The sequence below is a fragment of the Aphelocoma coerulescens genome, chromosome 6 (assembly GCF_041296385.1).
Source record: "Aphelocoma coerulescens isolate FSJ_1873_10779 chromosome 6, UR_Acoe_1.0, whole genome shotgun sequence".
In the NCBI taxonomy this organism is placed as follows: domain Eukaryota; kingdom Metazoa; phylum Chordata; class Aves; order Passeriformes; family Corvidae; genus Aphelocoma; species Aphelocoma coerulescens.
The window spans coordinates 1,911,741-1,938,176 of NC_091020.1; the positions used below are offsets into that span (position 1 = coordinate 1,911,741).

The 26,436-nt window shown below is 47.0% G+C and overlaps 1 protein-coding gene across 4 annotated transcripts in view; it reads right to left on the reverse strand.

Annotated features, from left to right (window-relative positions):
• The window catches only part of PRKG1 (protein kinase cGMP-dependent 1), a 376,397-nt gene that overhangs the window by 91,286 nt on the left and 258,675 nt on the right, over window positions 1–26,436 (reverse strand). For all 4 annotated transcript variants that reach the window (XM_069018843.1, XM_069018838.1, XM_069018837.1 and 1 more), the window contains exons 6-7: window positions 6,497–6,574; window positions 2,587–2,681 (exon numbers count right to left, since the gene is read on the reverse strand). In XM_069018843.1, the coding sequence (XP_068874944.1) occupies window positions 2,587–2,681; window positions 6,497–6,574 (173 nt within the window). The remainder of the gene's footprint in view (window positions 1–2,586; window positions 2,682–6,496; window positions 6,575–26,436) is intronic.

The window sequence follows — 26,436 nt, forward strand, 5'->3', positions numbered from 1 at the left end:
TGAATATTTCCATCAAACCCCTCCCTCTCCTGCTCCATCACCACCTCTCCAAACATCAATCCCCTGCCCTGTGCCCCTGCTCTGGGTCCAGAGCTCCTCCTGGATCCCAAAACTGGGTGAAACCCACAGCCAACCACCACCCAAACCCAAACCACCAGCCCTGTGTAAGTCCAATATATGATGGAATATGCAGCAGGAAAGAGGCATTCATGGAATCCCAGACTGGTTTGGGTTGGAAGGGGCCTTAAAGCCCATCCCATTCCACCCCCTGCCTTAAGCAGGGACACTTTCCATTATCCCAGGTTGCTCAGAACCTTCATTTTCCTAAAGATTTGTTCTCCATCCTCTCTTCTCCCCCCATCATTTTCTGTCTCAAGACTCCTGCCACAGTCTAAACCACGTTTTCCATCCAATGGGATGGATGCCTGCTCCCAAAACATCCCCTCTGGAAGGGGCTGTGGTGTGCTCCAGATGTTCTGGAGCAAGATCCAGCTGTGTGAGGCCAGCAAGGCAGCACCCCTGATTTCTCAGCCAGTTTTAGTACCTGAGCCACACTGAGTTATCCACACTGAGTTACCACTGAGTTCAGTACCTGAGCTGCACTCAGTTATCTCCCTATGCTGATCTGAAGGAAATACAAATAATTCTGACAGAAATAATTCTTGTCACCAGCCCTATCAAATGTTTTCTTTGCAATGAAGAAAACATCACCTGACTGTGGAGCACCCTGGATTACGTCGTGCTAGGCTGCAAATTATCCATCTGCTGCCTCCAATTAGCCAGGGAGGTACGAGGGGCACTGGGAGAGGATGTGGATCATCATTTCATGGCTTGTTCTGCCGGTGTGAAATGGGATACTGGGAACTAATGGGTGCCATCTGCCGTGAGCATGGCAAATGGGATAATGCCCATCAGCCCCCAATGGCTCCGTCAGGGACATATTGTAGGGAGGGATGTGTTATCCCAGCTCCTGCTGGGCTGCATTTCAGGATCATTTTCTAGCCTAATGAAGAGATGGGTTTTAGTTGTTGTTTTATTCTACACACATGAAATCCCAGGATTTAATAAAGTCCACGGGAAGGTGTCCCTTGGTCTGTAAGGTCCATTCCAACCCAAACCATGCTGGGATTCCAAGTATTGCTAAGGGCCCTGGTAAAGTTTTAAAAAATTAATCAAAGATGAAAAAGGAAAGAAAATAGAGTAAAAATTCTGTTTTATCTCAAGCTCTCAGCCATAGCTGTATTTTACAGCAGTGGAGTCATCCTAAAGGTTTCCCAAGTGGCTGAACAGGGATGTCTCACCCAATCCTGATGGACACTCATTAATTAGCAATTTATTGAGCTGCCAGATGTTTACATTACTATACTTTCCCATTATTTCATTTAAATCTCCCTGTCGGACTCCTGCGATTAGCAGCAAACTGGAGGGATGGTTCTGGAGGAATTCCACCTCTCTAGCAAAAAAATGATCATGGAATGGTTTGGGTTGGAAGGGACCCTAAAGTTCATCCAGTGCCATGGGAAGGGACACCTCCCACTGTCCCAGGCTGCTCCAAGCCCCAATGTCCAGCCTGGCCTTGGGCACTTCCAGGGATGCAGGATTGTCCTTTCCCTGATGTGGAGAACGTGCTCTCAATAATTAAGTTTCCATTTCTTTATTGAATGTTCAAATATATGCAGCCAAGTATTGTCAATGAATTAATCTCAAACTACTGCATTTGAGATGCCGAGGAATTCCCAGCATGGGGATGCTCTGGGTCACCAGGGCTGTGCAGGGATGGAATCAAAATCAGGTTATTTGTTTAATAACCACAATATTTTGTAATTCAGGTAGAGATTCGTAGACTTGAGGTTTGTGCTTGATACGTCTCTGGCTGCCGAGAGGTGCCAGGAAATTCGGCCTTCAAATATTCTGCCACCTTTTATTTGGGAGAAGGGTGGGAGAGGAGGGATCGACCTTGTTACCACAGCATCCCAAAAAAAAAGCCCAAGAGCTCTGTCATGCAGATAAACCCCTAGGAAAAGATGTTTGTCCATGAAGATGAATGAGTGTCGCCAATTCCTGCCTTAATAAAGCCAATTTTTATAATAATCACCTGCTGAATATGCATTTGCAGCTTCTCTTCTTTTAGCTTATCCCCAAAGGAAAAATGTTTATATAAAAGTGGTCACTCACATCCAACTTCCACCTCCAAAATCCCATAGAAATACAGCAAGAGAATTGAAACCTCCCCAAACTTCCTTGCCTTCAGCCGTCCCCCCCATCAGGATGACCACGATTATCCTTTTCCATACAGGAATAACACTCCAAAGCTGCAAAAATCAAACTCTTTGAGGTTCCAGTGGATGTTTGGGGAAAGAAGCATGAAGTCAAACTAATTTTTGATGTCCAAAGGCAAGGGAAGGTCTACATTTGTCTGCTCAAGTGCAGAACAAACCCCATTTCCCACTTCCGGCACAAATCCAGTGACTCCAAAAGAATAAATCCACTCCCAACCTCTTCCCAAATGGCCAGAACCACCTGAAAGCTGCAAAAATCCTGGAGAAAATATCAAAATTCAAGAACTACTTCATAAGGAGCACTTACCCTTGGAGGGCTTTTTCTCCAAACCAATCCCCCTTCCCCAGAGTGCGGAGAAAGACGGGATCTTCGCTGGGAGAGTCCTCCCGGGTAACGTTTACCTGTGGAAAAAGCCAAAGCCCCATGGGATTCAGGGAACTTTGAATTAACAACTGAAACCTCTTTGTTCAGAGGGGAATTTGTCACCTCCTGGATCTCTCAGGAAAAGCTCCTCTGGGAACCACGTAATTCCCCAGAGTCCTGCACTTTTCCCTCGGCATCACCAACCACCCATCCAAGAAAATGAGCAGTGGTTTTCCACTACTCCGGCAAAAACACACAGCTCTGGATTTTTGGGAATGTTTTTAACTCTAAACGTGGAGTCAGCGGCACAAGCACAGTCACAGGAGAATGAAATCCCAAAAATCTGCTGTGCCTCGGTCAGACACATGGCCTAGGCTTCCGTTAGCTCTGTTCCACATGATTCCCAGCATTCCCAATCTCCCTGGAGGGACAGGAATAACATAAATCACCTCCATCTGGACACAGCTGAAGTGAAACAGTTTGGGGCATCACAGGACAAAGGGTGGCTCTGCTCTCTCTCCAATTCAGGGAGGGGACAACTCCAGCTGGAGCAGAAATCCAATCTTTCCATCTTTTTAATCAGAGCTTTTGCACATGGAAACTCCCAAACCCAAAATGTGGGATGTCAGGCACATCCTTTTGGATTCGGTGCTATCCCGGCGCAGTTTCCCGGTTAAATTTCCACTTGTGGCCTGCACCTTGTCCCAGCTCTTTAAGGGGTGGCAGAACCAGCAGGTCTGAGTCATTAATGAGCAGCACAGGGCACTGAACACTGGCACTGCCTCATGGAAGGGCAGGGAATGTGGGATGGATGAGCCAGGAACGCCCCTGGACAAAGGGAATTTCAATGCAGATTTCAGCCCTTTTTCCACGACTTCCACTGATCCCAAGCAAAGAGCATTCAGGGATTAGGGCAGTGTGACTTCCACCAGGTTCAAAGCTCTGAGCCAGGCTCCCATGGGGAACCTGCATTCAATTGGTGCCACACTGTGGATTCTAAAGGGAAAAGGGTGGAAAATGGCCCAGCAAGGCCCATGCTGCCTCTGGATAAAGGCAGGGGATGGAACAGCAGCACTTCCCAAGCAGAAGGCAATGAGCCATTTCCATCCATTATTATTCCACACATTCCTGCCCAGAGCATGTTTGGAACTCACTTTGATTTCTGCTTGCTGGGACTTGGGGAAACAAGTTAAAATAAATAAACTAAATGAGCTCGGGAGTGGGGTCAAGTGGGGTGGATGGAGCTGACAGGAAACAAGGAACAAAGGATCTTGGTCCTGAAAGAATTATCAGTGGAGGGTGGGCTGGGAGAAAACAGAGCAAAAGTCTTACTGAGAGGAGTGATGGGCTCAGAACTGTAAAAAATAATCTCTGCTCACATCAGCCTGGAGAGAGAAGGCTTTAGGGAGACCTTAGAGCAGAATTCCAGTGCCTAAAGGTACACGAGAGTTGGAGAGGGACTTTGGAGAAAGGCCTGGAGGGCCAGGACACAAGGAATGGCTTCCCAGTGCCAGAGGGCAGGGATAGATGGGATATTGGGAAGGAATTGTTCCCTGGGAGGGTGGGCAGGCCCTGGCACAGGGTGCCCAGAGCAGCTGGGGCTGCCCCTGGATCCCTGGCAGTGTCCAAGGCCAGGCTGGACACTGGGGCTTGGAGCAGCCTGGGACAGTGGAAGGTGTCCCTGCCCATGGCAGGGGTGGCACTGGATGGGCTTTTAGGTCCCTCCCAAGCCAGATCATTCCATGATTCTGTCACTCCAGACACTCTGACGTGACAGGCAAGGCAGAGATTCCCTAAGGAGCTCTCCCTGCTGCTGCTCAGGCTGACTGCAGACACCGCAGCTGTGATCCCAGGAACAGGAGCTGCTGCCAGCATTTTCCTGGCTTACTGAGCTGCCTGGGTTAAGTTTTACCACAGGACACAGGGGGTGATGGGCTCCAGCTTCAGCAGCTGCCAGGTGGCACACAGGGATTCTAAAATCCTGTATTTCATTGGTATTTATTCCATGTTTCACTGCTGAGGCTCTATCCCGGGCTGCATCCTTAGCATGGATTAATTATTACATCCACCCAATGTCCTAAATCAGGCATTAAAATGAAACCCTCTCCAACCCCATGCATCCATCAGCCACCGGTGTCTCTTTCCCAAAGCAATAAGCTTGGAAGAGAAAACTGGGCAGGATTTAACTATCCCTGTGGGAATTTCTGTCAAGCCATCAGGCTCCAGCTGAGAGTCTGGGAATTTCTCAGCAAGTGCCCATGCCTTGTTTTATTTTAGCTCCCTTTTTCTGGCCAGCAGCTGTCACAGCAAGATAAAGGAGCAGAGGCCAGGGACAAAGCCAAGGAGCTGCTCCAGGAGGAATCCAGGGCTCTGCAGCAACAGCCAAGGCCATGGGAGGTCTTCTCCATCCTCTGGGTGAGGGGTAAGGGCTGCAGCTCAGCAACTGGGATTTGCTTTTCACATTTCTTTGGGGATTGAGGACGTGTTGGAATGAGCCGAGAGGAGGCCACAGAGCTGCTCCCAGGGCTGGAGCCCTTCTGGAGCCAGCCTAGGAGAGCTGGGGGTGCTCACCTGGAGAAGAGAAGGCTCCAGGGAGAGCTCAGAGCCCCTTGCAGGGCCTAAAGGGGCTCCAGGAGAGCTGGAGAGGGACTGGGGACAAGGGATGGAGGGACAGGACACAGGGAATGGCTTCCCAGTGCCAGAGGGCAGGAATGGATGGGATATTGGGAAGGAATTGTTCCCTGGGAGGGTGGGCAGGCCCTGGCACAGGGTGCCCAGAGCAGCTGGGGCTGCCCCTGGATCCCTGGCTGGACATTGGGGCTTGGAGCAGCCTGGGACAGTGGGAGGTGTCCCTGCCCATGGCAGGGGTGGCACTGGATGGGCTTTGAGGTCCCTTCCCACCCAAACCATTCCAGGATTCTGTGGCTGCTGGGAAGGGATGGGATCCACCTGACCAAGTGGGGCAAAAGCCTCCCTGGCCAACATGGCTCCAAACACTTGACATGAGAGGCAGATTGTCCATACTGTGGGAAAAGAGGGAATATTATTTCTGAGTGAAGGGAAGTGAAAGGGCCCCAAACCAACAAACTTGGATTTCTGCAGGCTGTGATTAAGTTCATTTCAAAAACTTCTCCATGCAATTTTTATCAATCTGAAAAAGACCATGTTTTCCCTTCCAATGAAGACTGGCTCCCAGAAAGTGGAAGATGATGGTGGGAAATGAGTTGGCAGCTGGAAATCACTGTGTATTCCCTCCAAAATCGCCATCCTGCTACATGGAAGGAAGCCATATGTCTCTCGAGTGTATTAGGCAGGCTAAAAAAATTATAAATAATTGTTGAATGGAAGGAAAAACCTTGGTCTATAAAATCCCATCAGGATTTTATGGGAAAAGAGGTCAAAAATATTTTCCCTATGAGCAGTGGAAGAGAAATTTAGACCTTTATTTTTCCCCATGGAGAGAGCCCAGACATCCCTGCCTTCCTATAACTGAATTAGGAGAAGTGGGGAAGAGAGAGCCATGGGAATGAAGCCTGGAAGCCAGCCTTGGAAGGGGGATGCTTAGCAAAGAAATCATGAAGTACTGAGGGTTTGCTTCAAAAAAAAATGAGGTTTTTGTGATCATTTAGCCAGAGACTCAACAACAGTTTCTGCCCCAAAGTGTTCCCTGGGAGCGCATGTGCAAACCAGCAGGGCACTGCACTTCCAGCCCTTCAGGCCTCTCTTCCCTCCTGACCCAGCCAAGGAGTTTAATTAAATGTCAAGTGCTGCCACATTTGTGCCACAGGAGGGGAAGGGGAGAGGCTGGAGCGGGGTTTGGGGAGCCCCTTGCCCTGGGAGGGTGTGAACTCACCTTTCCTTTGCTGATTATGAAGAAGGTGTCCCCTCGAGCCCCTTGGCGGATAATGTACTCTCCACTCTCGTAGTGAGTCTGCAAGAGGAAAAAAACCCAAATGAAGATGAACAAATAAAAGCAGAGCCTGTTCTCCAGCCCATGTTTTGGCAGCTTTGCAAGAACATCACCCTGGACCCATTTTATCCCAGCCTGACATTGGCTGTGACTTGAAGGTTGTCCTGTGGCGAGGAATACAATAATTAAACTGGAAGCGTTTGTGGCTTGCCCATTTTTCTTCTGGGTGTGCTGGTGCCAGCTTGTGCCCAGATGAATTATCCTCACAGCCGAAATCTATTTTTAGCACATCAACGAGACAGAGGAATTTCCAACAGGGAATATGCTACACGAACTAAACTGCACTAAGAAGTCTGGTGTTAAAATTTTCTTTTCCTTCTTTTTTCTGATGTTGGTTTTAGTGGTTTTCCAGCTTTGCTAGATTCAACAAATAAGTTTTGCTCTTCTCCCGTTATTACAGCCGTTTAATCTTTTTTTTGCCTTATTTTGTGGAAGAGTCCTTGCTAAATTCGCGTCACAGCTTATCAGTGCTGGCATCCAAACTTCTTAAATACCTTCATCCTTTGTGTCACCCCAGCAAAGGCAACGCACACTTACACATCACCGGAAACCCAAATATTTTCTAAACTAACACTCTCAGTTGATATTTAGACCCCTCAAACCTTGGATTTTTCATCCCAGATGTTCTGCCCCTGCAAATTCAACCAACATCAGGCTGGGGGGATGCCAAGAGCCTCCCATCCAACTTCTCCTGCATCTCCCATGGGATGAATGTCTGTTGGATTTTTCAACGGTGCCCAGGAGAGCTGGAGGCATCAGGTCTGCTCTATCCCAGCCCAAATTTGGGACAAAATCACTCCAAAAATGCCCTGCACTCACCAGCAGATCTTCTAATCCCAGAATATGTATAAATCAGCAAGGATTGGAGCTAAAACAATTAATTGGGAATTGAGCCAAATCCTCAAATTTGGTTAAGCTTGAGATGTTTCCTTTCAAAGGTGTTGTGTCGACCTGAGTTTATTTATTTATCTTTACACATTTATCTTTTTGGTGCCATTTACAGACTGATAACAGAATTCCCAGGAAAATACACAGGCAAAACCTCACGTAAAGTCACTGGGAAAAACAACTCTGTGGTTTGGGAGCATTTGACAAATGAGGATATTAAGGAAAAGGAAGTATCCTAAAAAAAACAAAAGGTATCTCTGGCAGCAGCTCTAGGACAGAATTATTGAGGGAAGGTCCTGAAAATCCAGAGTTAAGGGAGTGGATGCTTCCACCATCCTAAACAAATTCTGGGCAAATAAAATCACAAAGTCAAAGCAGTCAGTAATACTTTCCACACTCCCCAGGACATTGATACATTAAAAAAATTAAAGTTCTCCATCAGAATCTCAAATCCTATGTCACTCTTGAGGAAAGGGACTGGAGGATGTGGCTCAGGAACAACATTTTGTGGGTTGCTGTGACCCTGACAGGACTCCAAGGATCTAAAACTCGCAGCTTTCCCTATTTTCATGTGCCAGAGTGGGAAGAAGGAGAAAAAGTAAAAAGCCCGGAGGAGACGTGGACACAAACTTGCAGATTTTTATTGCTTATGTGGGGTGTTTCTGGAGAGCAGATTTAAGGTGCACATTTTTGACCATCCAGGGTGAGATTCCTCAGAAGGGCCTGATTTTAGAAGATGCTGGGATCAGATCCCTTCAAGTGGAATCTTGTAGGCACCCAAAAATCTAATTAATGAAAATACTGGGCTAAAGGCTTCCAAATTGATTACAGGTAATCCATATTCATTAAATACAGTAATGGTATTTTTATTTAAAATACCATTAAAATACCATTCATTTAACAGTATTTTATTTTTTTATTTACCTTTAATGGTATTTCTGGGCAGTTTAACATGATAAACCTGCTTCTTAAAAGCCCATTTCTTGGTCTTGCTCACCAGCTACCACCAGCACCAACCAGTGCAGAACTGAGTCTCAGTCCTGCTGCTGTATCCGATTCCCACCCACAAGTTCCCCCACCGTCCAACCCATAAATTCCACCCAGCCATTCCGACCCCTAGCTCTTCCCAGTCATTCCCACACAGGGCTCTTCCCAACCCATGTGTCCTCTCAAACTTCCCACCCATGAATCCTAACCATTCCCATGCATGAGTCTTCCCAAACTTCCCACCCAGAACTTTGCCACAGGAATGGAAGGAGCACCAATTCGAGCTTCAAAGCACCCAAAGCTGCCTCTCACTTCAGCATATTTTGTCTCCTCTTTCTTAAACTAAACTCTCATCTCAGCCAAGTCCTTCTTCATTCCAATCACATTCCTCTAGTCCTTCCTTGAGTGCCCCATCACTCAGAGCTCTCACTTCGCTTGACCTGCTCCTCACTGGTGCCTCTTCCCATGCCCTCCCTGCCACCTACATCCTCATGTTTATGTATTCCAAGCCATTTCTTTCACAGCTAATTCCACCCGCAGTGCTTAGTGCTTGAATCAACCCATCCTTCCCCATCCTCTAGAAATGCTCCTGCTCTTAAATCCTTGTTTTCTAACACAAATCAGCTCATCCGTGAGCTCCGCCCTTCTAATGGAATTCCTGCTGTCAGTTCAGTCTCAGGGCACCGTGCTGGGCAGGCAAAGTGCCCGAGGGCTCGCTCAGGGCATGCGGAAGTGAAAATAAAGACAAGGCTCTTGCTTTTAGCCCCACACAAGAGGCAGTGATACCTCCTCAGGTACCTCTGGTACCATCACATAAAGTTCTCTGAAGAAGCCTTTTGGCAAAAGTTCATAGAATCCCAGGATCCCTGAGGCTGGAAAAGCCCTCCAAGATCATCCAGTCCACCCTGTGCCCGATGCCCACCTTGTCCCCAGCCCAGAGCACTGAGTGCCACCTCCAGCCCTTCCTTGGACACCTCCAGGCATGGGCACTCCAAAGCTCCCTGGGCAGCCCCTGCCAAGGCCTGAGCACCCTTTCCATGCAGAAATTCCTGCTGCTGTCCAAGCTGAGCCTCCCCTGGCCCAGCCTGAGGCTGTTTCCCCTTGTCCTGTCCCTCAGCATATGGAGAAGCTGGAATCCTTCATAAAATAGCATTTCCAGCCTAAATGAACAAAAGCAAAGCTCTTCTCCCTTTGAAGTCCTCCATCAAGTGCCTCCCATGGAGATCCCTTTTGTCCAGTAAGAGCAGCTTCTATAAAAATATCGGGCTTCTTTCCCCTTTCTTCTATTGTCAATTTTACTTAAAACAACGAAAAAATCCCAGCAGCGGGCAGGGGGAAATGCCCACTCAGCAGGTGGGAAAGGATAAGACACAGAGAGGTCTACATGACCTGCTCCAGGTACCCCACAGGAGAACTCGTGATCAAGTCAGATTATGCTCTAAAAAAGGCAAACATCCTGTTTTATGAAATCTCTCATCCTGTGCAGAACGTCAATGCACGGACATGGACATTTCTTTGAGTGGAGAAATACCCAATGCAAGCGCTCTTCAGGAGTGATTGGATTTTTATGAGACCAACTTGTATTGACAACAGACAAAATTAGAAACAATGGGGCCCAATAGCACCAAATTTTGTCAATAAACTCCTGTTTTGAGTCCCTGTGCTCCCTGAGACCAAAATCTCCCTCAGATCCAGGACCCAAAGCAATGTACAGACCATATTTCAGTGTCTATCCCATTCTATCCCCCTCAGAAAAGTTAATTGTGTGAATAATTTCTTTGTCCCCAACACACCAGGGCACATCTCACCCACCACACAAAAAAAGTCACCTTTGTTACTTCAGATCTTCATGGGTGGGTGAAGGACTTTGGCCCACTGAGCTTGATTGATCAGTCACAAACTTCAACTGGAGCTTCTGCTCCCAAATACCACCAAAAAGGAGATGTCTGAGAGCCTGCCCAGAGCTCACGAAGAAACCTTGACTAAAATCGAGATGTCTACGAGCCCAACCAGGCCTCGTGGAGAAACCTTGACTAAAAATGAGATGTTTGAGAGCTGACCAGGTCTTGTGGAGAAACCTTGAGCAGGGCTCAAGGAAAAACCTCAATTAGGCCTCATGGAGAAACCTTGACTAAAATTGAGATGTCTGAGAGCCTGCCCAGGCCTCATGGAGAAACTTCAACCAGGCCTTACAGAGAAACCTCAATTAGACCTCCCACAGAAACCCTGACTAAAAATGAGATGTTCGAGAGCCGACCAGGCCTTGTGGGGAAACCCTGACTGAAAAGAGATGTCTGAACTGGACTAGGCCTCACTGAGAAACCTCCACTCTGGAGATCAACCCACCCATCAAAGTTCAGAAAACTTCCTTTTTTCTCCACCTGGATGCCTCTGAGTGCTGTTTATGCTGAGAATGTTTGGAAAAAGGTGGGAAACGGGGCGTTTGGAATGCTCCATGACCCACGGCGCCAAAGGTCCCCTCAGGGGAGCGGAGGCACAAAGGTGGCTTTGAAATGAGGAGTTTGACTCCCTGGAGCTGGGTTTGCACCACACAAACCAGTGACGGCAACACGGGATTGAGGACAGTTCTCCATGTCCCACCCGCTGCATCCAGGGTGTATTTAAAATAAAAATAACCTAAACATGTTATTTTGCTGCTGCTTTAAAAAAATATTCACAGAACTGTCAGCAGAACTCCAAACAGAAACAGCTTTTGGAAGATTTATTTTTCCTGTTCTGCATTTGCTGCCTTAAACATCCTTTCAGGTCTAAAATGACAACAGACATGTTTTATTTAACAAAATAAAATGGAAAAATATATTTATTTGCTGAAAATGCTGCAAAACCAAGCAGGTAAATATCAATCTCCTGTACTGAATTCCTTAAGAATCACACAGATTTCTTTCCCTGATTTTACAGTGTGTCCCACTCACAGGGATTATCTAAACATGCTGCTCATTGAAGCAGCCAAAGGGGAGGATTAGCTTTTTGTGGTCCTCTCCTCATCTATCCCTAATTTTTGACACTCAAGCCATCTCAATGCCCAAGCAGCAGCTTAACTAGAGGGCAACAAGTGGGAAATTAAAATATGAGGAAGATGCAGGGCTGAGGAGTATAGAGGGTTAACTCATGCCCTTAATTCCACAATAATTACGGAGCACAAAATTGGGAAAGGAGATGAGGAAGGGGACCTAATTGTAGCCTTCCAGTACCTGAAGGAGCTACAAGAAAGAAGGAGAGAGACTGTTTCCAGGAACCAGATGTGCCAGGACAAGGGGAATATGGCTTCCCAGTGCCAGAGGGCAGGGCTGGATGGGATATTGGGAAGGAATTGTTCCCTGGGAGGGTGGGCAGGCCCTGGCACAGGGTGCCCAGAGCAGCTGGGGCTGCCCCTGGATCCCTGGCAGTGTCCAAGGCCAGGCTGGACACTGGGGCTTGGAGCAGCCTGGGACAGTGGAAGGCGTCCCTGCCCATGGCAGGGGTGGCACTGGGTGGGCTTTGAGGTCCCTTCCAGCCCAAACCATTCCATGATCCTGTGATTCTCACTCAGCTGGCTCTAACTGAGCTGCAATGTCCTGCAGCAATTTTTTTGTTTTTTGTACTGATGGATTACAAAGTTACTCTTTCTCCTTAAAGATCCAGCCCTTTGAACTCCCACTAGCACCCTGAGTGTGCATTTTAGAGCAAAAGCTGTGCTGTGACAGTGCCAGGAGCCTGTCTCCCTGTCAAATCCTTTTGGGAAACATTTCCTGAGCAAAGCTCTTAATACACTTAAAGGGGCTGTTTGTGCGAGGAGGCAGCACAGCTTCCAGAATAACACAAATCATGGAATTCTAGGGTTGAATACAGCTGGGACACACGAGGCTTATTGATCCAACTCCTTACTCCGAGAATAACTGCTTGAAACCAAACTAAGATTTAAGAGATGACCGCCCATGATGAGTTCATCTATCCTCCACTGAGGTTGTATCAAGATATTATCTGCATTATATCAAGATATAATCTGTGCTTCTGAGGACTCAGGGATTGCTCCAGGGAAAAGGAGTCTAAGAGGATGTATGGGGACAGTCAAAAAAGGATATTCAACAATTATTTCATTGAAGCAAAAGCAAGTACAGCCTCCACCTAATCCACGGGATGCACACTAAAATGGAGAAACCAGAGGGGATAAACAACAGGACACTGCTGGTCCTGAAATGTAAAGATGTGAGAAATGTTCCTAATTTGAAGTTCTTTGGTTAAATGATTGCTTTAATTTCTGGTTGTTTCTTTGGGGGCTTGGCACTGCTGTTCCCTGTATCTGCATTTCCCTGTGCTGTGCTGAGAGGCAGCAGGAGGGAAGGAGATGGGGCTGGCACCCTCCTGCTCTTCCTTTTTCTCAAAACCTCCTCCCCATTTCAGTGTCCCAAAAGCAAAAATTCCTCCACAAACCGAGCTGGACCCACAGCTGAGCTGCTGGGACAAGACAGGAGATGGGAATAAAGTTATATAAGTAGAAACTGTGGAAGAGAGAAACTCAACACATTCCACTTTAGAGCAAAAGGCCATCTCCAAACAGTGATTCTTCCAAATCTGACCAAAGCTCTGACAACTCCTCAGGTAAAACTGCTGGTCCTGAAACCCAGGCTGAATTTCCACCAGGAATTCAGGTCTTTTGCATTGAGCTGTAAACAACACCCTACTGTTGGGATAATTCAGGAGCTTCCTGAAGGTTGACTTCTCTCCTGGAAAGAAGCAGCAGCTCCACATCTCTGGCATTTCCACGACCCAGAGCAAGCAGCTGAGCAATTTGGTTTCCTTTTACACCACCAGAGTCAAGGTCTTTACACCAGAACACCCAACCTTAACAAAACTCTCCTCGTGCCAATGGACAGCGGAGAAACAGGAGCGTTGTGACTTCTGTGAGCTGTCAAACAGGATTTATTAGGTTGGACATTAAACAAGCACAGCTCATCTCAGAAGCCCCCTAAACCCAGCGGCACCAAGGAAAAGGACATGAACTAGGGAGAAACCATCCTCTAGCTGTGGAAAACACAGCATCGTCCTTTTGGCTGGGGTTTTATCCCTTTTACATTCCACTGGACTTCAACCCAGCTCCCGCAGAGCGCAGTTTGCAGGGATACCTAAAAGGCAACAAAGTGGGTAAGGGACTGTGTTTGGCAAATGCTGGCCCAGGCTCCTGCTTTCCAAAGGGACAGTGCACGAGATGGAAGGAGCCGCCAGCCCTTTCCTTCTGCCATTCCTGGAATGCCCTTGGGACTGGCTGGAGAGCAGGAGCTGGCCTGTGTGGCTGAGGATTTGTTGTGTTTCAAACTCTTCTCTTTTTTAAGGGCCGTCTTCTGAGAAGAAACGGGAATTTGGGAAGGAGAGGATGCTGGAAAAGCTGGGAATCAGAGATGCAGATGGAGATGAAGAAGGCAAAAGGTCAAGACCAACCTCAAAGATCAAGAGGGAGAACTCAAAGAGTTCAAGGATTAAGAGAGCAGACAGATGACAGAGGGTGAGAGCAGCACGGGGTCAGGAGAAATGGGAGAGGAGCTTCAGCAACAAGATTTTCCAGGAAAACAAGAAGAACTGATATGGAAAAACCCCAGGATTTATTCCCAGGAGAGATAAGAGAGAACAAACTAGCTGGGTAAAAGGCACTAGTGGTATTAGGCCACAGATCAAGCCACAAATTGGGGTCAAAACCCCACAAAGCTTTGCCTGGGAATTCAAATAATACCAGATTCACAGATAATGACTGTGAAATGTGGAGAATTAGCTGAGAATCAGTAATTAGAAAAAGGATCTCCAGGCAACAGAGTGGAATTAATTCATCAGTCAGCCTGAGCAAAAACTAGCAAACAGTAAAATTCAGCAAAAATAAAAACACAGTTTAAACATAATTTGAAAAGGTTTGTGTGCCCTGGGCCAGTCACATACGTGGAATTTGAAGCTTTTGTAGGATTGAAATCTCTATAATTCCATGACATTAGCAGCCTCCTTTGGACATTAACACACAGGAACTTTGAGGAAATCCAAGCAGAACCAGAACACCAGGACAGCACCGCACCACAAAACCTCACTCCAATCACCAGCAGCTCCAGTCCACGGGGGCTTAATTAAATTTCACTGAAATGCAAGAAAAGAGCTGCTCTTCAATCCTTCCCCAAACAGCTCTGATTTGGTTTTCCTCCTCGTGATGGAAGAATGGGAATCCAATTGCCCTCCCTAAATTCACAGGTCTGTTCCACAGTTATTAGAATGGGAATCAATTCCTTGCCAAAATGAAACTGGAAGTAAACAACTTAAATCAGCAGATTTGTTTCATTTCTGTTCCTTCATTTCCTCCACATTTTGCATGCTTATTCACCCCAGGTATTTGCACTGCCACAAGGATCCCAATCCATTCCAGAATCCATCATGAGGAATAAAAAAATGCACATTAATTCAATATATTCAGCCACTTTTCCAGCCACCTGCTGTGAAATGTATTTTCTTTTTGTGGTCTAGACCAAAGAGGAGACTTTACGTCTCCATATGCAAATGCACTTCAAATTATCACTGGAAACCAACTTCACTGGAAGGGAAATCATGGAAAGCATTGCATTTATCCATCCTCTACAGACTTTCACCGGAACAGGTCATTTTCCCAGTTTAAACCCCTGAATTCACCAGTCGCTTCCAGTTAGAGGGCTCTGTGCAGGTGACACCTGAGCTTGGCAGAGGAATTAAACACTCTCTCAGTTCATATTCCCTGTTTTATCCCCATGGATTCAGGCTGGAAAATCTCCTCTTTTTCCCTTGATTTCTCTCATCAGCTCCCCAAAAGGTACAAAAAAGGCAGAGTTTTATCAGCCCACACAATACAAACTCAGCCTCTATTCCCAGTCTGCCCAACAAGGAATTCTGGAAGGGAATCACACTTCCAGAAGATCAAATGTTTGCCCCAAATGTATTTATTAAAGCAGCAGGTGAACTTTGTGTATAAAATGGGAAAAGATAAAATCTCCATTTTTTAAACATCAATAACAACTTTCCCCAATGGAAAACAAAGCTGCCTGGAGCCCCTCACCTGGGTTCCCACTGTCTCCTTGACAACAGAACTCGGAAAATTGGGATAAAACCTGCATTTTACAATAGAAATGCAAAATCTCTTCTCCCTAAGGGCAGAAATTAGTATTTTCTACTGTTTAATAGACTTTCTGCTGCTAAAATGGACATGGCTGAAGCTGCATGAGCCTATTCCAGCTTTGCTTGGAGGAAGATTTTATGGGAGCTTTCCACTGCCTCCAACTTATTCCAGGATTTCGGACAACTGGAAAGAAGAAAGTGTGAGGAGAAAAATAAATCCCATCCTGAATCCAGAAGATGGTGAAAGTTGAGATTTCTGAAGGATGAAGCACATCAAGAACTGACCCTGCAGCAGCAACACCTCCATCAATCTCTCCTGCAACGACCCCACTTAGAAATACTGGACTTTTCCCATCTATTTTGGGCTTTAAAGCAGATTTTTTTTTTGGGAGCATCTCTTAAATCAGTCCTGAAAAGAAAACCAGGGCAATGTAATCTAGGTCAGATTTTTGGCACAAGGCACAGCTGACCCTTTCTGTACCAGGCAAGGACACAATGATCCCGAAATTCCTTCACCAGGCCTTTTTTAAACTCCAAATTCTACTTTGTGTGGCTTTCTCTGCAGGAATTTGGGAAATGGCCATTTGGATTTACAAGCACAGGAGTCTGACCCCAGCGGCGACAGGATCCCATCCCACAGAGCCAGGGAAAATCCTGGGACAGCAGCAGCTTAGAGCTGGCAACAGCCACGTTATTCCCATTTCCCATCTCTCCCAGGGGACAGAAATCACAGGATGGGAGGGGCAGAGCTCATCTCTTCCCCTGACTGAGGAATCTCCTTTCCCACTCCAGCAGCATCCTACATTTTCCCAGCAAGGAGCCGTTTCCCCCTCATTTGTCTCACTTATTTCCATTTTCTACACATTTTGAGTTCTTAAAGCTTTTTTTTTGCAGCACAAGATCCAGGTTGAACGCAGGAAGAGCACCTGAAGCACAAAGATCCCTGTTTTCCATGACTTTCTGGTGAAGAACCACAGACTTGGATCATCCCAAGATATCCACAGAGTTTCAGAATATATTTGGCTTTGGGAGGGATTTCCCCCTCTTTTTGGGAGGAAAACTGAGCTGTGCTGAGCGTGGGTGAGCTCCCAGCACCCAGCTAAGCACTGGGATGCACTGGGAGAACTGGGGGATGAACTGGGAGCCCCTGTGTGCCACAGCAGGGTGACAGCAGCTCGTGTTTCATTCCAGACATCTGGGGGACATCTGGTGCTGCTGGAAAACCAAAGGAGTCGGGAAAGTGATCCAAGTGCTCCTGAGTGCCTCGGGCAGGGGCTTTGGGGAGAGGCTGCCCTGACCCCTCCCGTCCCATCTGCTGGGAAAAACCAGGCATATGGAGCATCCCCCAGCAAAGCTGGGCTGTGTCCCAGCCCACATCACACCTCCGAGAGCTGACTGCAAGGAAATTATGGAAAATTTTCACCAAAATACTTGATTTCCTTTGCTGTCTCTTCACAGACCCCTCAAAAGTCCCCCTTTTTAAAATGGGAAGAAACCATGGTGAGTTGGAATATTTTCAGTATTTCCACCCGATAGGAAGCAAGGAAGGAGGGACCTGAGGCCTTCAGGACACCGGTAAATCCCACCTGGAGCTCTCAGCATGCACGTTCTGACTCCAGGACCAGGATTTGCCATCCCCTTTTCCAACCCCAAAGCAACCATGGATAGCACAGGGTTAAACCATGCCAGCCCCAATTCCTAACGCTGTATTATCCATAGGATATGGGCTATTCCAGCAGCTCCCATTGCCTAAATGGTTATTAGGCTGCTTACAATTGTAGCAGAGGGTGCAGGAACCCAGAATCAGTCTTGAGGTCGGAAAGATCTTGGAGAAATGAACCCTTCCTGATCCCAGTCTGCATTTTAGAGGTGGATTCTCTGTGACCCTCTTTAATTTCCCTACATTTTGACCATGGGATTCTCCTGATGGAAGCTCACCCCTCGATTTCCATCAGATATCCATCACCAATTCCAACTGGCACAGAACTGGTCCTTCCTTCACCTCCACAATGCTGGCCAGGATCTGCTGGGAATCAGCCCCAGTCCAACCCTTCCTCCAAGGGAAACCCAGATCTCTTATGAGGATGCTCCAAAAAAGACACCAAAGGTCACCTGGAGGCTGGAGTTACACCAATGGTGGCCTCAGGGAGGATGTTGAGATGAAAACTTCCATCCCTGCTCTACAACTGCTCAAGTTCTGCACCCAAAACTCTGTTTGACCCCCAAATCCAGGGTGAATCCCAGCCACAGAATCCCAGGATGGTTTGGCTTGGAAGGACCTTAAAGCTCATCCAGTTCCATGGGCAGGGACACCTTCCACTGTCCCAGGCTGCTCCAATGTCCAACCTGGCCTTGGGCACTGCCAGGGATGGGAAATAGGACAGTCCCGTGCTCTTCTTTCCATAATCCCCAAAAACTTCCAGTGAGAAGGAGAAGTTCCATGTGTGTTCAACTCCCAGGAAGCTCTGAGAATCAGGACTTCTTCAATTTCCTACCCTTTTAGGGCCAGGAGGAGCCATCCAGATCAATTAATCCTCAGAAACACAAAAGCAAACCCCAAACCCCCTTTATTCCCAGTCACACCTAAAGCTTCTCCAGCAGAACAAGATCCCTTTTCCACCAGGAAGGAACATGGGAAGGGGACGGAGCTGTCCCCAAGCACTCTGTCCTAGTGACTGGTAAATGCACCAGAGGGAGCCCTGCAATCCCCCAGCACCTCACCAGACCCACAGGATGTGACCCTACAAGGAGTTCACTTGGAAAGCTTCACTGGGTATTCCCTATGAAGGACAAGGCCATAAGGTGTTGAAAATACAAATAAATTCTCTCTGCCATGTGCTCTGCTGCAGCATGGAGATAAAACCACTCCCATGTCACCTCACCAGGAACTCCAGTCCAAATGCTCCTCCCTGCCTCGGGCTCGTGGTTGTATTTTAGGGTATCCAATGCTTCTATCCCATGGATTAAGAAATGGCTTTTGCTATCACGAGGACAATTTTCCCTTCCTGTGATTACAACCTAGACACTGCAAACGCCACCCCAAGAATGGGAATTTCAAATGCATCCCCCAAGGCCTCTGAGGGGATGTTTAAAACCAGAGAGGCACAAACCCTCAAGTGTGAGCAATCCCATTTCCCAAGGGAAATCAGCTCACTGGGAAAGGCCGGAGCCGTATTTTGAGGAGGTCTGGGGATGGGAGGAGGATCTCCCCACTTTCATGTCTGACCTTTGCTTTAAAGCTGGGTTTTAACAACTGATCCCATTGCTGGCAGGTCTCCAGCTGATCTTCCCAGCATTCCCAGCCTGGTGGCCATTCCTTGGGTGGCCACAGGTGTCTCCATGACCACATGGACTGTTCCCTTCATTTCTTTTTCCTTATTAATCCCCGACAGGACTCGCTCAGGAGGGCCCGCAAGCCAACCTTGTCCCAGATTCCAGCAGGTGTCACTGTGGGCAATGCTATGGGAAAATCCAGCGGGGAAAATGTTGGAATCAAAGGGAAAACACCCCTCAGGGTAATTAATATTTGGGTTTTTCCTGAATGTAATTGCTAATTGTATTTTATCCCCGTTTTTACAGATCCAAAGGCATTGTCCGCGTTCACTTCTTCAGGGCTGGAGGGTGGAAATCATGGAATATTTTCAAGTAAGCACCACTTTGGGTTTTCTTTCTAGGGTTCAGCCCCACAAAAATTAGCCCATACATGTCTGTAAGAAGGGATATGTGGGTGAGAATTAGGGAATTTTGGAAACTGCTGAACGAATTCCCAGGAGGAGATGCCCAAAAGACCAGAGATCCACATGCTCTCCTTCCAAGCTTATCCCAAAGGACCCAGCCCAGAAAGCAAAGCCCTCATCACAAGACAGGAACCTCATCCATGGGGAAATCTATCCCAAAAATCAGGGATGTCAGGAGCACTGTTTGGGAGGAGGGGCTTGAGCTGTGCCACCTCCACCACAGCAACCCACCCCATGCCCAAATGTTAATTAAATGTCAAGCAGAATTAATTGATTGGATTTGCTCCACCCAAGAAGTGAAGGACAGCCACCAACCCATCGGTCCCAACCCATCTGCAGCAAAGGAAATGCCTGGAAGAGCAGATTCCATGGGTTCCTGGCCCCAGCAGTGCTGCAAAGCCTCTGAAAACTGGGATCAGTAAACAAACAGATTTTGGGAAATTAGGAACAAGGCTGGATCAGGGAAGAGACAACTCAGAGCTCCTGAGTTGTTGTGACCTCTCTGTTGTCCCAGGTGCCATCAGAAAATCCATCATCCATCCTGTGTGTCCCTAACAGAGCCTGCAAATCCACTAGCAAACAATAAATTATGGATTTGCTTAAATCCTGTCTTTTCATATCTGTGAAACCCTGGAAATCATCTAAGATTACAGCAAAAAATGTTTTGTTTTGCTTTTTTCCTTTCTTTTCTAGCTGGAAAATCCACTTAGTGAGCATAAAAATATCTCCCAGATAGGTTTAATCCAAGTGGAAACAGGGACTGTTTAAATCCCAACACCTGCATAGCCTTTATAAACTGACATTTCATCAGTGACCTCCTGAAAACCTGATCATCCACTCAATGCCCCGTTGACAAAAATAATAACAATAAATTAAAGCAAGACAATCCTGGGATGAAGCAAATTTGGGGAAGTTTTCTCCTGTTTGATGCTGCCTTTACCACTTGTCGTGCTGGTGACCACGGCACTGCTGGAGTGGCTTTTCCCACCACTGGGAGGCTGATTGAGGAGAAGGAGGTGCCCAAAGAAGGGGGAAAAGCTGGAAAAGTGCTGGAAATGATGATACTATTCAAGAGGCAGCTGGAAAATACAGAACTCTCTTGGAGGAGGCACGGTTTGGGTTGGAAGGGACATTAAGGAGCAGCTCATCCCACCCCCTGCCATGGGCAGGGACACCTCCCACTGTCCCAGGCTGCTCCAAGACCCAATGTCCAGCCTGGCCTTGGACACTGCCAGGGATCCAGGGGCAGCCCCAGCTGCTCTGGGCACCCTGTGCCAGGGCCTGCCCACTCTCCCAGGGAACAATTCCTTCCCCAACAGCTGAGAAAATCTCCTTCCAACGCCCAACTCTCACCCTTCTGAGTATCCTTTGGGATTCTCATGGAGGTTTCCATGAATCCATGTGCTTTGGACAGCCAGAGGAGATGGAATTCCCCAGCTGGGGTACTCTGGCCTAACTCCAGTGGATTTTACAACATGCACTTGAAGGAAAACCAACAATCCAGCTCCTCTGCTTGGGGTTTAGCAAAAGAGCCCAGAGACAAGGGCAGGAGGACTCCTGACAGTAAATGAGATGTTAATAAATTCCCTCGGTCTCCAGAGGAATCCAGCTTCCCTTGGAAAGCCTCTGGAAAAAGATCCCTCTGATACCACTGGGATTTTCAGCCTAAAGAGAAGCTGCTTCTTGAGAGGTTTCAAAATTCATTTCAGAAATCTCAGTTAAAAAGAGAACATTGTTCCCTGCCTGAAAAGTGCATTTGGCAGAGGCCAAAAGCTGCTCCTTGCACCTGACAGCATCCCACAGGCCCCACCAGGAAAAGGCCTGAAGTTCCCACATGTGCCAAGGGCACGGAACTCCAGGAAACGCATTCCCATGTGCTCAGCACAAGGATTTCATTGGGAAAAAAGAGAGGGGTTTGATGTTAAATCAAGTGGGAAGAAATCGCAACAGATTTTCCACCCCACTGGTGAGACCCCACCTGCAGTGGGTGTCTGATCTGGGACGTGGAGCTGCGGGAGTGAATCCAGAGGAGGCCATGGAGCTGCTCCCAGGGCTGGAGCTCCTCTGGAGCCAGCCTGGGAGGGCTGGGGGTGCTCCCCTGGAGAAGAGAAGGCTCCAGGGAGAGCTCAGAGCCCCTTGCAGGGCCTAAAGGGGCTCCAGGAGAGGGACTTGGGACAAGGGATGGAGGGACAGGACACAGGGAATGGCTTCCCAATTCCAGAGGGCAGGGATGGATGGGATATTGGGAAGGAATCGGTCCCAAAGTTTTCTCTGCTGGCATCCCCCTCTAACAATAAGTTTTGCGGAAGTGCGTGGAAGAAAAACCCCCAAATCCTGCCCCATTTCTACCACAGCAGGAGAACAGGGGATAGGCAATAAACACACACAGGGATGACCACATTCCCAACAAGAATCCCCAGAAACAGGGAATGCTGAACTCCTTTTCTACAGTAACACAAGCAGGAGCTCATTTACAATTCCCTTCACGTGCTCAGTGGCCACATTAAAAAAAATCCAAAGGAAAACTTAGCTACAAACCACCCCTTTTATTCCAAGTCAGCTCCTGCCACTGACTCCATTGTATCCCTGCACTCCAGTTTTTCCAGCTGCATTTTATTCCCTGATGCTTTTTTTCCCCAAACAGGTTTCCTGGTGCACCTGCAAACCCAAAGCTGTGTTGTCATGAGCATCATCTGAAAAATTAATGGAAGTACGACTCCAGTCAAAATGCTGTCCATTTGTGATGGAGTCAGTCGTGAGTGAAGCCATTTCAATGCCCCCACAGGCAGCATTTCCCTACTCTGTCCCCCAGTTCCTTCAGTGAAGACACCCCAGAGTGCTTCCTTGGATTTAAAAAAAAAAAAAGATAAATAATAATGTTAAAATATTTTTTCTTCCCCAAAACCTTTAACTCTTCCCTGTTTATTTTGAATTCTCCCTCAAATCTGATTTATGGCTCGGCAGCAGATCAGCATCAGCTTTGGTGCTGGCAGATCCTGCAGGATGGACCAGGGACCAGGTTCCCTTTAGCCTCACTCCTAAATAAGCCTAAAAACCACTAATTCTATGGAAAGCTCATTAATTTTGCACATTTTCCCTCTTCTATTCACTGTTGCTACACGAGTCCACAAAAGCAGGACTGTGCTCAGCCTCTGTTAATTAACCAGAGGCATCCCAAGGCCTTCTGATCCATACTAATTGGGCAGTGTGGAGCAGGAAGGATGCTTGGCATCTCTGCACAAAGGCCCAGGACAGCTTTTAAAGCTGAATCAATCCATGAAATCTCTCCCAAGATCCTCACTCTCCACCAGGAGCCACAACAGAAGGAGCTCCACAAGCAACAGGGAAGAATTTTGGTTTGTTTTTTAAAATTTTTTTACCATTCGTGCCTTTTGAAATTCAGCCTTTAATTGGGATTTTGAAAGAAGGAAGAGCAAAGAGACAAAGGCTGGCAAGCAACACTGGGGACATGAAGAGAGCTGCTGAAGGGGCTGCAGACAGGAGCTGGGATCCCAGATTTCAGCACCCAGAGGTGCAGGAACAGTTTCCATCCCTGGCACCCTGTGCCTCTGGGGTTCAGCACATTTCTCTGCCTCTCCCTCAGTCTGGCTCTGCTGTTTGTGCAGGGATTCACTGGGAGCACATCAGTGGCACTCAGACCTCAGCAGTGCATTGAAATATTGAGTGTTAATGCTTCCAGTGAAAGAATTCCCCAAATGCACACGGGGAGATGGGAGAATGGCATTCCCAGCGCTCCCAAGCTGTAACTGGTTTCCTGTTAACCCAGGACCAGTTACTGAAGTGGTTTGCAGCTGGATTTGGGGCAATTAGCCATGCCTATATTTGAATATCTATTTACACTGCAGCTATGGTATATAAGTATTATATATTTCAGTGTGTTACAAAGTATTATCAGAGAATCACAGAATGGTTCAAGTTGGAAGGGACTTTGAAGTCCATCCCTGTGCCATGGGCCAGGACAACTTCCAGCGTCCCAGGGTGCTCCAAGCCCTGTCCAGACTGGCCCAGAACACTTTAAATTTCTATGTATCCAGTACAAAAAATACAAAAATAAAAGTAAAAAATAAAAAAGTAAAAAATAAAAAAGTAAAAAATAAAAAAGTAAAAAATAAAAAAGTAAAAAATAAAAAAGTAAAAAAGTAAAAAAGTAAAAAGTAAAAAAGTAAAAAAGTAAAAAAGTAAAAAAGTAAAAAGTAAAAAGTAAAAAGTAAAAAGTAAAAAAGTAAAAAAGTAAAAAAGTAAAAAAGTAAAAAAGTAAAAAAGTAAAAAAGTAAAAAATATTTTAAAAATAAAAAATATTTTTAAAGTAAAAATTATTTAAAAAGTAAAAAATATAAAAAAGTAAAAATTATTTAAAAAGTAAAAAATATAAAAAAGTAAAAAATATAAAAAGTAAAAAATATAAAAATAAAAAAGTAAAAAAAGTTAAAAATAATAAAAAAGTAAAAAAATAATAAAAAAGTATCAAAGCTCTCTCAACTTCTGGATACACAACAAACAAGGCAAATCCATGTGACATAGTTCAGCCCTGACATTATGTGCACAGAAACCAATCTGCAGTGTTTGGTAAGGAAATCAAAGCACCTTTGTCACTGCCTCTCGCTCCAGCTGCTCCGATTCCCGCACACAGAATCTTCCACGATTACCAGGCTCACTCCCAGACAGAGAAGGAACAGCGAGGGCACCGGATTAGGAAATGCAGGAGATGAAAATGCCAACGAGACCTTAGTTCAGCCTCCTCCTGTGCATCTGTAACTGAACTTGTAAATCTCACATGATTCTGTCTGGGGCACCCACAGTGACAGCACCTGGAGCTGCAGGAGTGATCCAGAGGAGCCACAGAGATGCTCCAGGGCTGGAGCTCCTCCAGAGCCAGCCTGGGAGAGCTGGGGGTGCTCCCCTGGAGAAGAGAAGGCTCCAGGGAGAGCTCAGAGCCCCTTGCAGGGCCTAAAGGGGCTCCAGGAGAGCTGCAGAGGGACTGGGGACAAGGGCTGGAGGGACAGGACTCAGGGAATGGCTTCCCAGTGCCAGAGGGCAGGGCTGGATGGGATATTGGGAAGGAATTGTTCCCTGGGAGGGTGGGCAGGCCCTGGCACAGGGTGCCCAGAGCAGCTGGGGCTGCCCCTGGATCCCTGGCAGTGTCCAAGGCCAGGCTGGACATTGGGGCTTGGAGCAGCCTGGGACAGTGGGAGGTGTCCCTGCCCATGGCAGGGGTGGGATGAGCTGCTCCTTAATGTCCCTTCCAACCCAAACCAGTGTGGGATTAGGTACCCCAGCTGCCCCGGGCTCTCAGAATTCCTGCCTCCTTCCCTGAAAACCCTGCCTGACTCTGTGGAGCTGGGACAAGTGTTCAGGCAGGTGACAGCTCCATCCCTGACATCCTGGCAAAGGGATCCTTCTTTGAAACAGGAGTAGGAATTCAGAGTTGGGGAACAAAACTTAGAAGAATGAGCTGTAGGCACAGTGAAGAACTTGAGGTCAGATGGAAAAGTTATAAAATCACGAGCACCTGGAAGCAGCTTCGGAGGAGAAGAGGTGAAGGAACCTTAATTACACCTTTGGTACCTGACCCCCTGATGTGAGATGGAAATCCCGCAAGGATAGAAACCCTACACTGGGATGGCACAGGGAGCAACCTTAAAGAGGAAAACACTGCCAGGATGTGAAGCAACTGAAGGGCAGGAAAGAAATCCCAATTTTGTGCCACAAAAAAATAAGGAAAAAAAAAAAAGAGGGAGAGAAGGAGAAGCCAGCCCAGATCCCTGAGTGCTGCCCATGCCCACCAAAGGCTCATCCCACTCCTCAGTCATGCCAGGAACAGATCCCCATCCTACTCCCTCCAGGGTTTTAATGCCATTTGCTAAATGAAATTATCCAGAAAGACTGGAATTATTGGCAATGTTGGTGCCACACAGGGATTATCCCTACATACACATTTTTTCCATGTAATATTAACAATTCCATGGTCCAGGGGGGTTTTCCAACACTTCAGGGGTGTAACCTACGGAAAGGAGGCTGTAGCCAGGTGGGAATTTAGATATAAATATACAGATCTGAGAGTGACTTTTTATTTATAATTCATGTAAAACACAGCCCATTCAACCCAGGACAAACCCAGAGGAAATCAGGCTGATTCCAAGGAGGAAATTGGGAGCATCCACCCTAAAGACCCAGATTTTTCCCCACAAATGCTGCTTTCATGCCTCGTTTTTTCACTGATAATTACTAAGAATGTTTTTTCCCCCTGACATGAAACTTTAAGTGTCCCTGGAAAAGTTTTATGGATTTTATTCTCCTCCTTAAGTCTTGATAAGGAGCTTAATACTGGTGATGTGATCCAAGCAAATTCTGGTTGGGAGCAGGGTTTTGAGATAGGCAAATGGAATTTACGGCAGAGGGAGTTCATATCCCCTGTTTTCCCCTACATCAGAGCATTCCCTGGCAGTAAAGGGAATAAAGCTTATCTGTGAATATGCAATTATCCGTGGTGAAAAACAGCTGACTTGTTGGAGCCACAGCATTTATCTGGGCACTACATAAGAAGGAACAATGCCCCAGCAAAGCTCAGGGAAAAAGGAATTCAAATCAACTCCAACATCAGCAGAGCTCTTCCTCCAAATGCACGGGAACATCTTCCCTGATGGGGAGGCGTGGATGAGGAAAAGCGAGCAGGAATGAAATCAATTGCTGCCACACACACATTCCCTGCACTTAAATCACCTTTGGGATGGGTTCAGTAAGGGCTTTCCGGGATACTGAACCACCTCGCAGTCCTCAGGTCCAGAGGGGAGCGTTGGGGGAATAAAACACGGGGGGAAACTGGGATGCACCCCAAATATTTAACTCCCATTTTACATCCACTTACAGGGCTAGGGTGGGAGGCTTGGGGGTTTTATTTTTGGGTGCAGGTTAGGGGTTTTTTTGCATTTTTTGGAGGGGGTTGTAGGGTTTGGGGGGGGGGGTTTGGAGGTTGGGGGTTTTTTTGTTTGGTGTTTTGTGGGTGATTTCTTTGTTGTTTTAAATAAAAACATATTAAAAGCCTGACCCTAATGAGATCCCAGTGAAAGCCAGGCA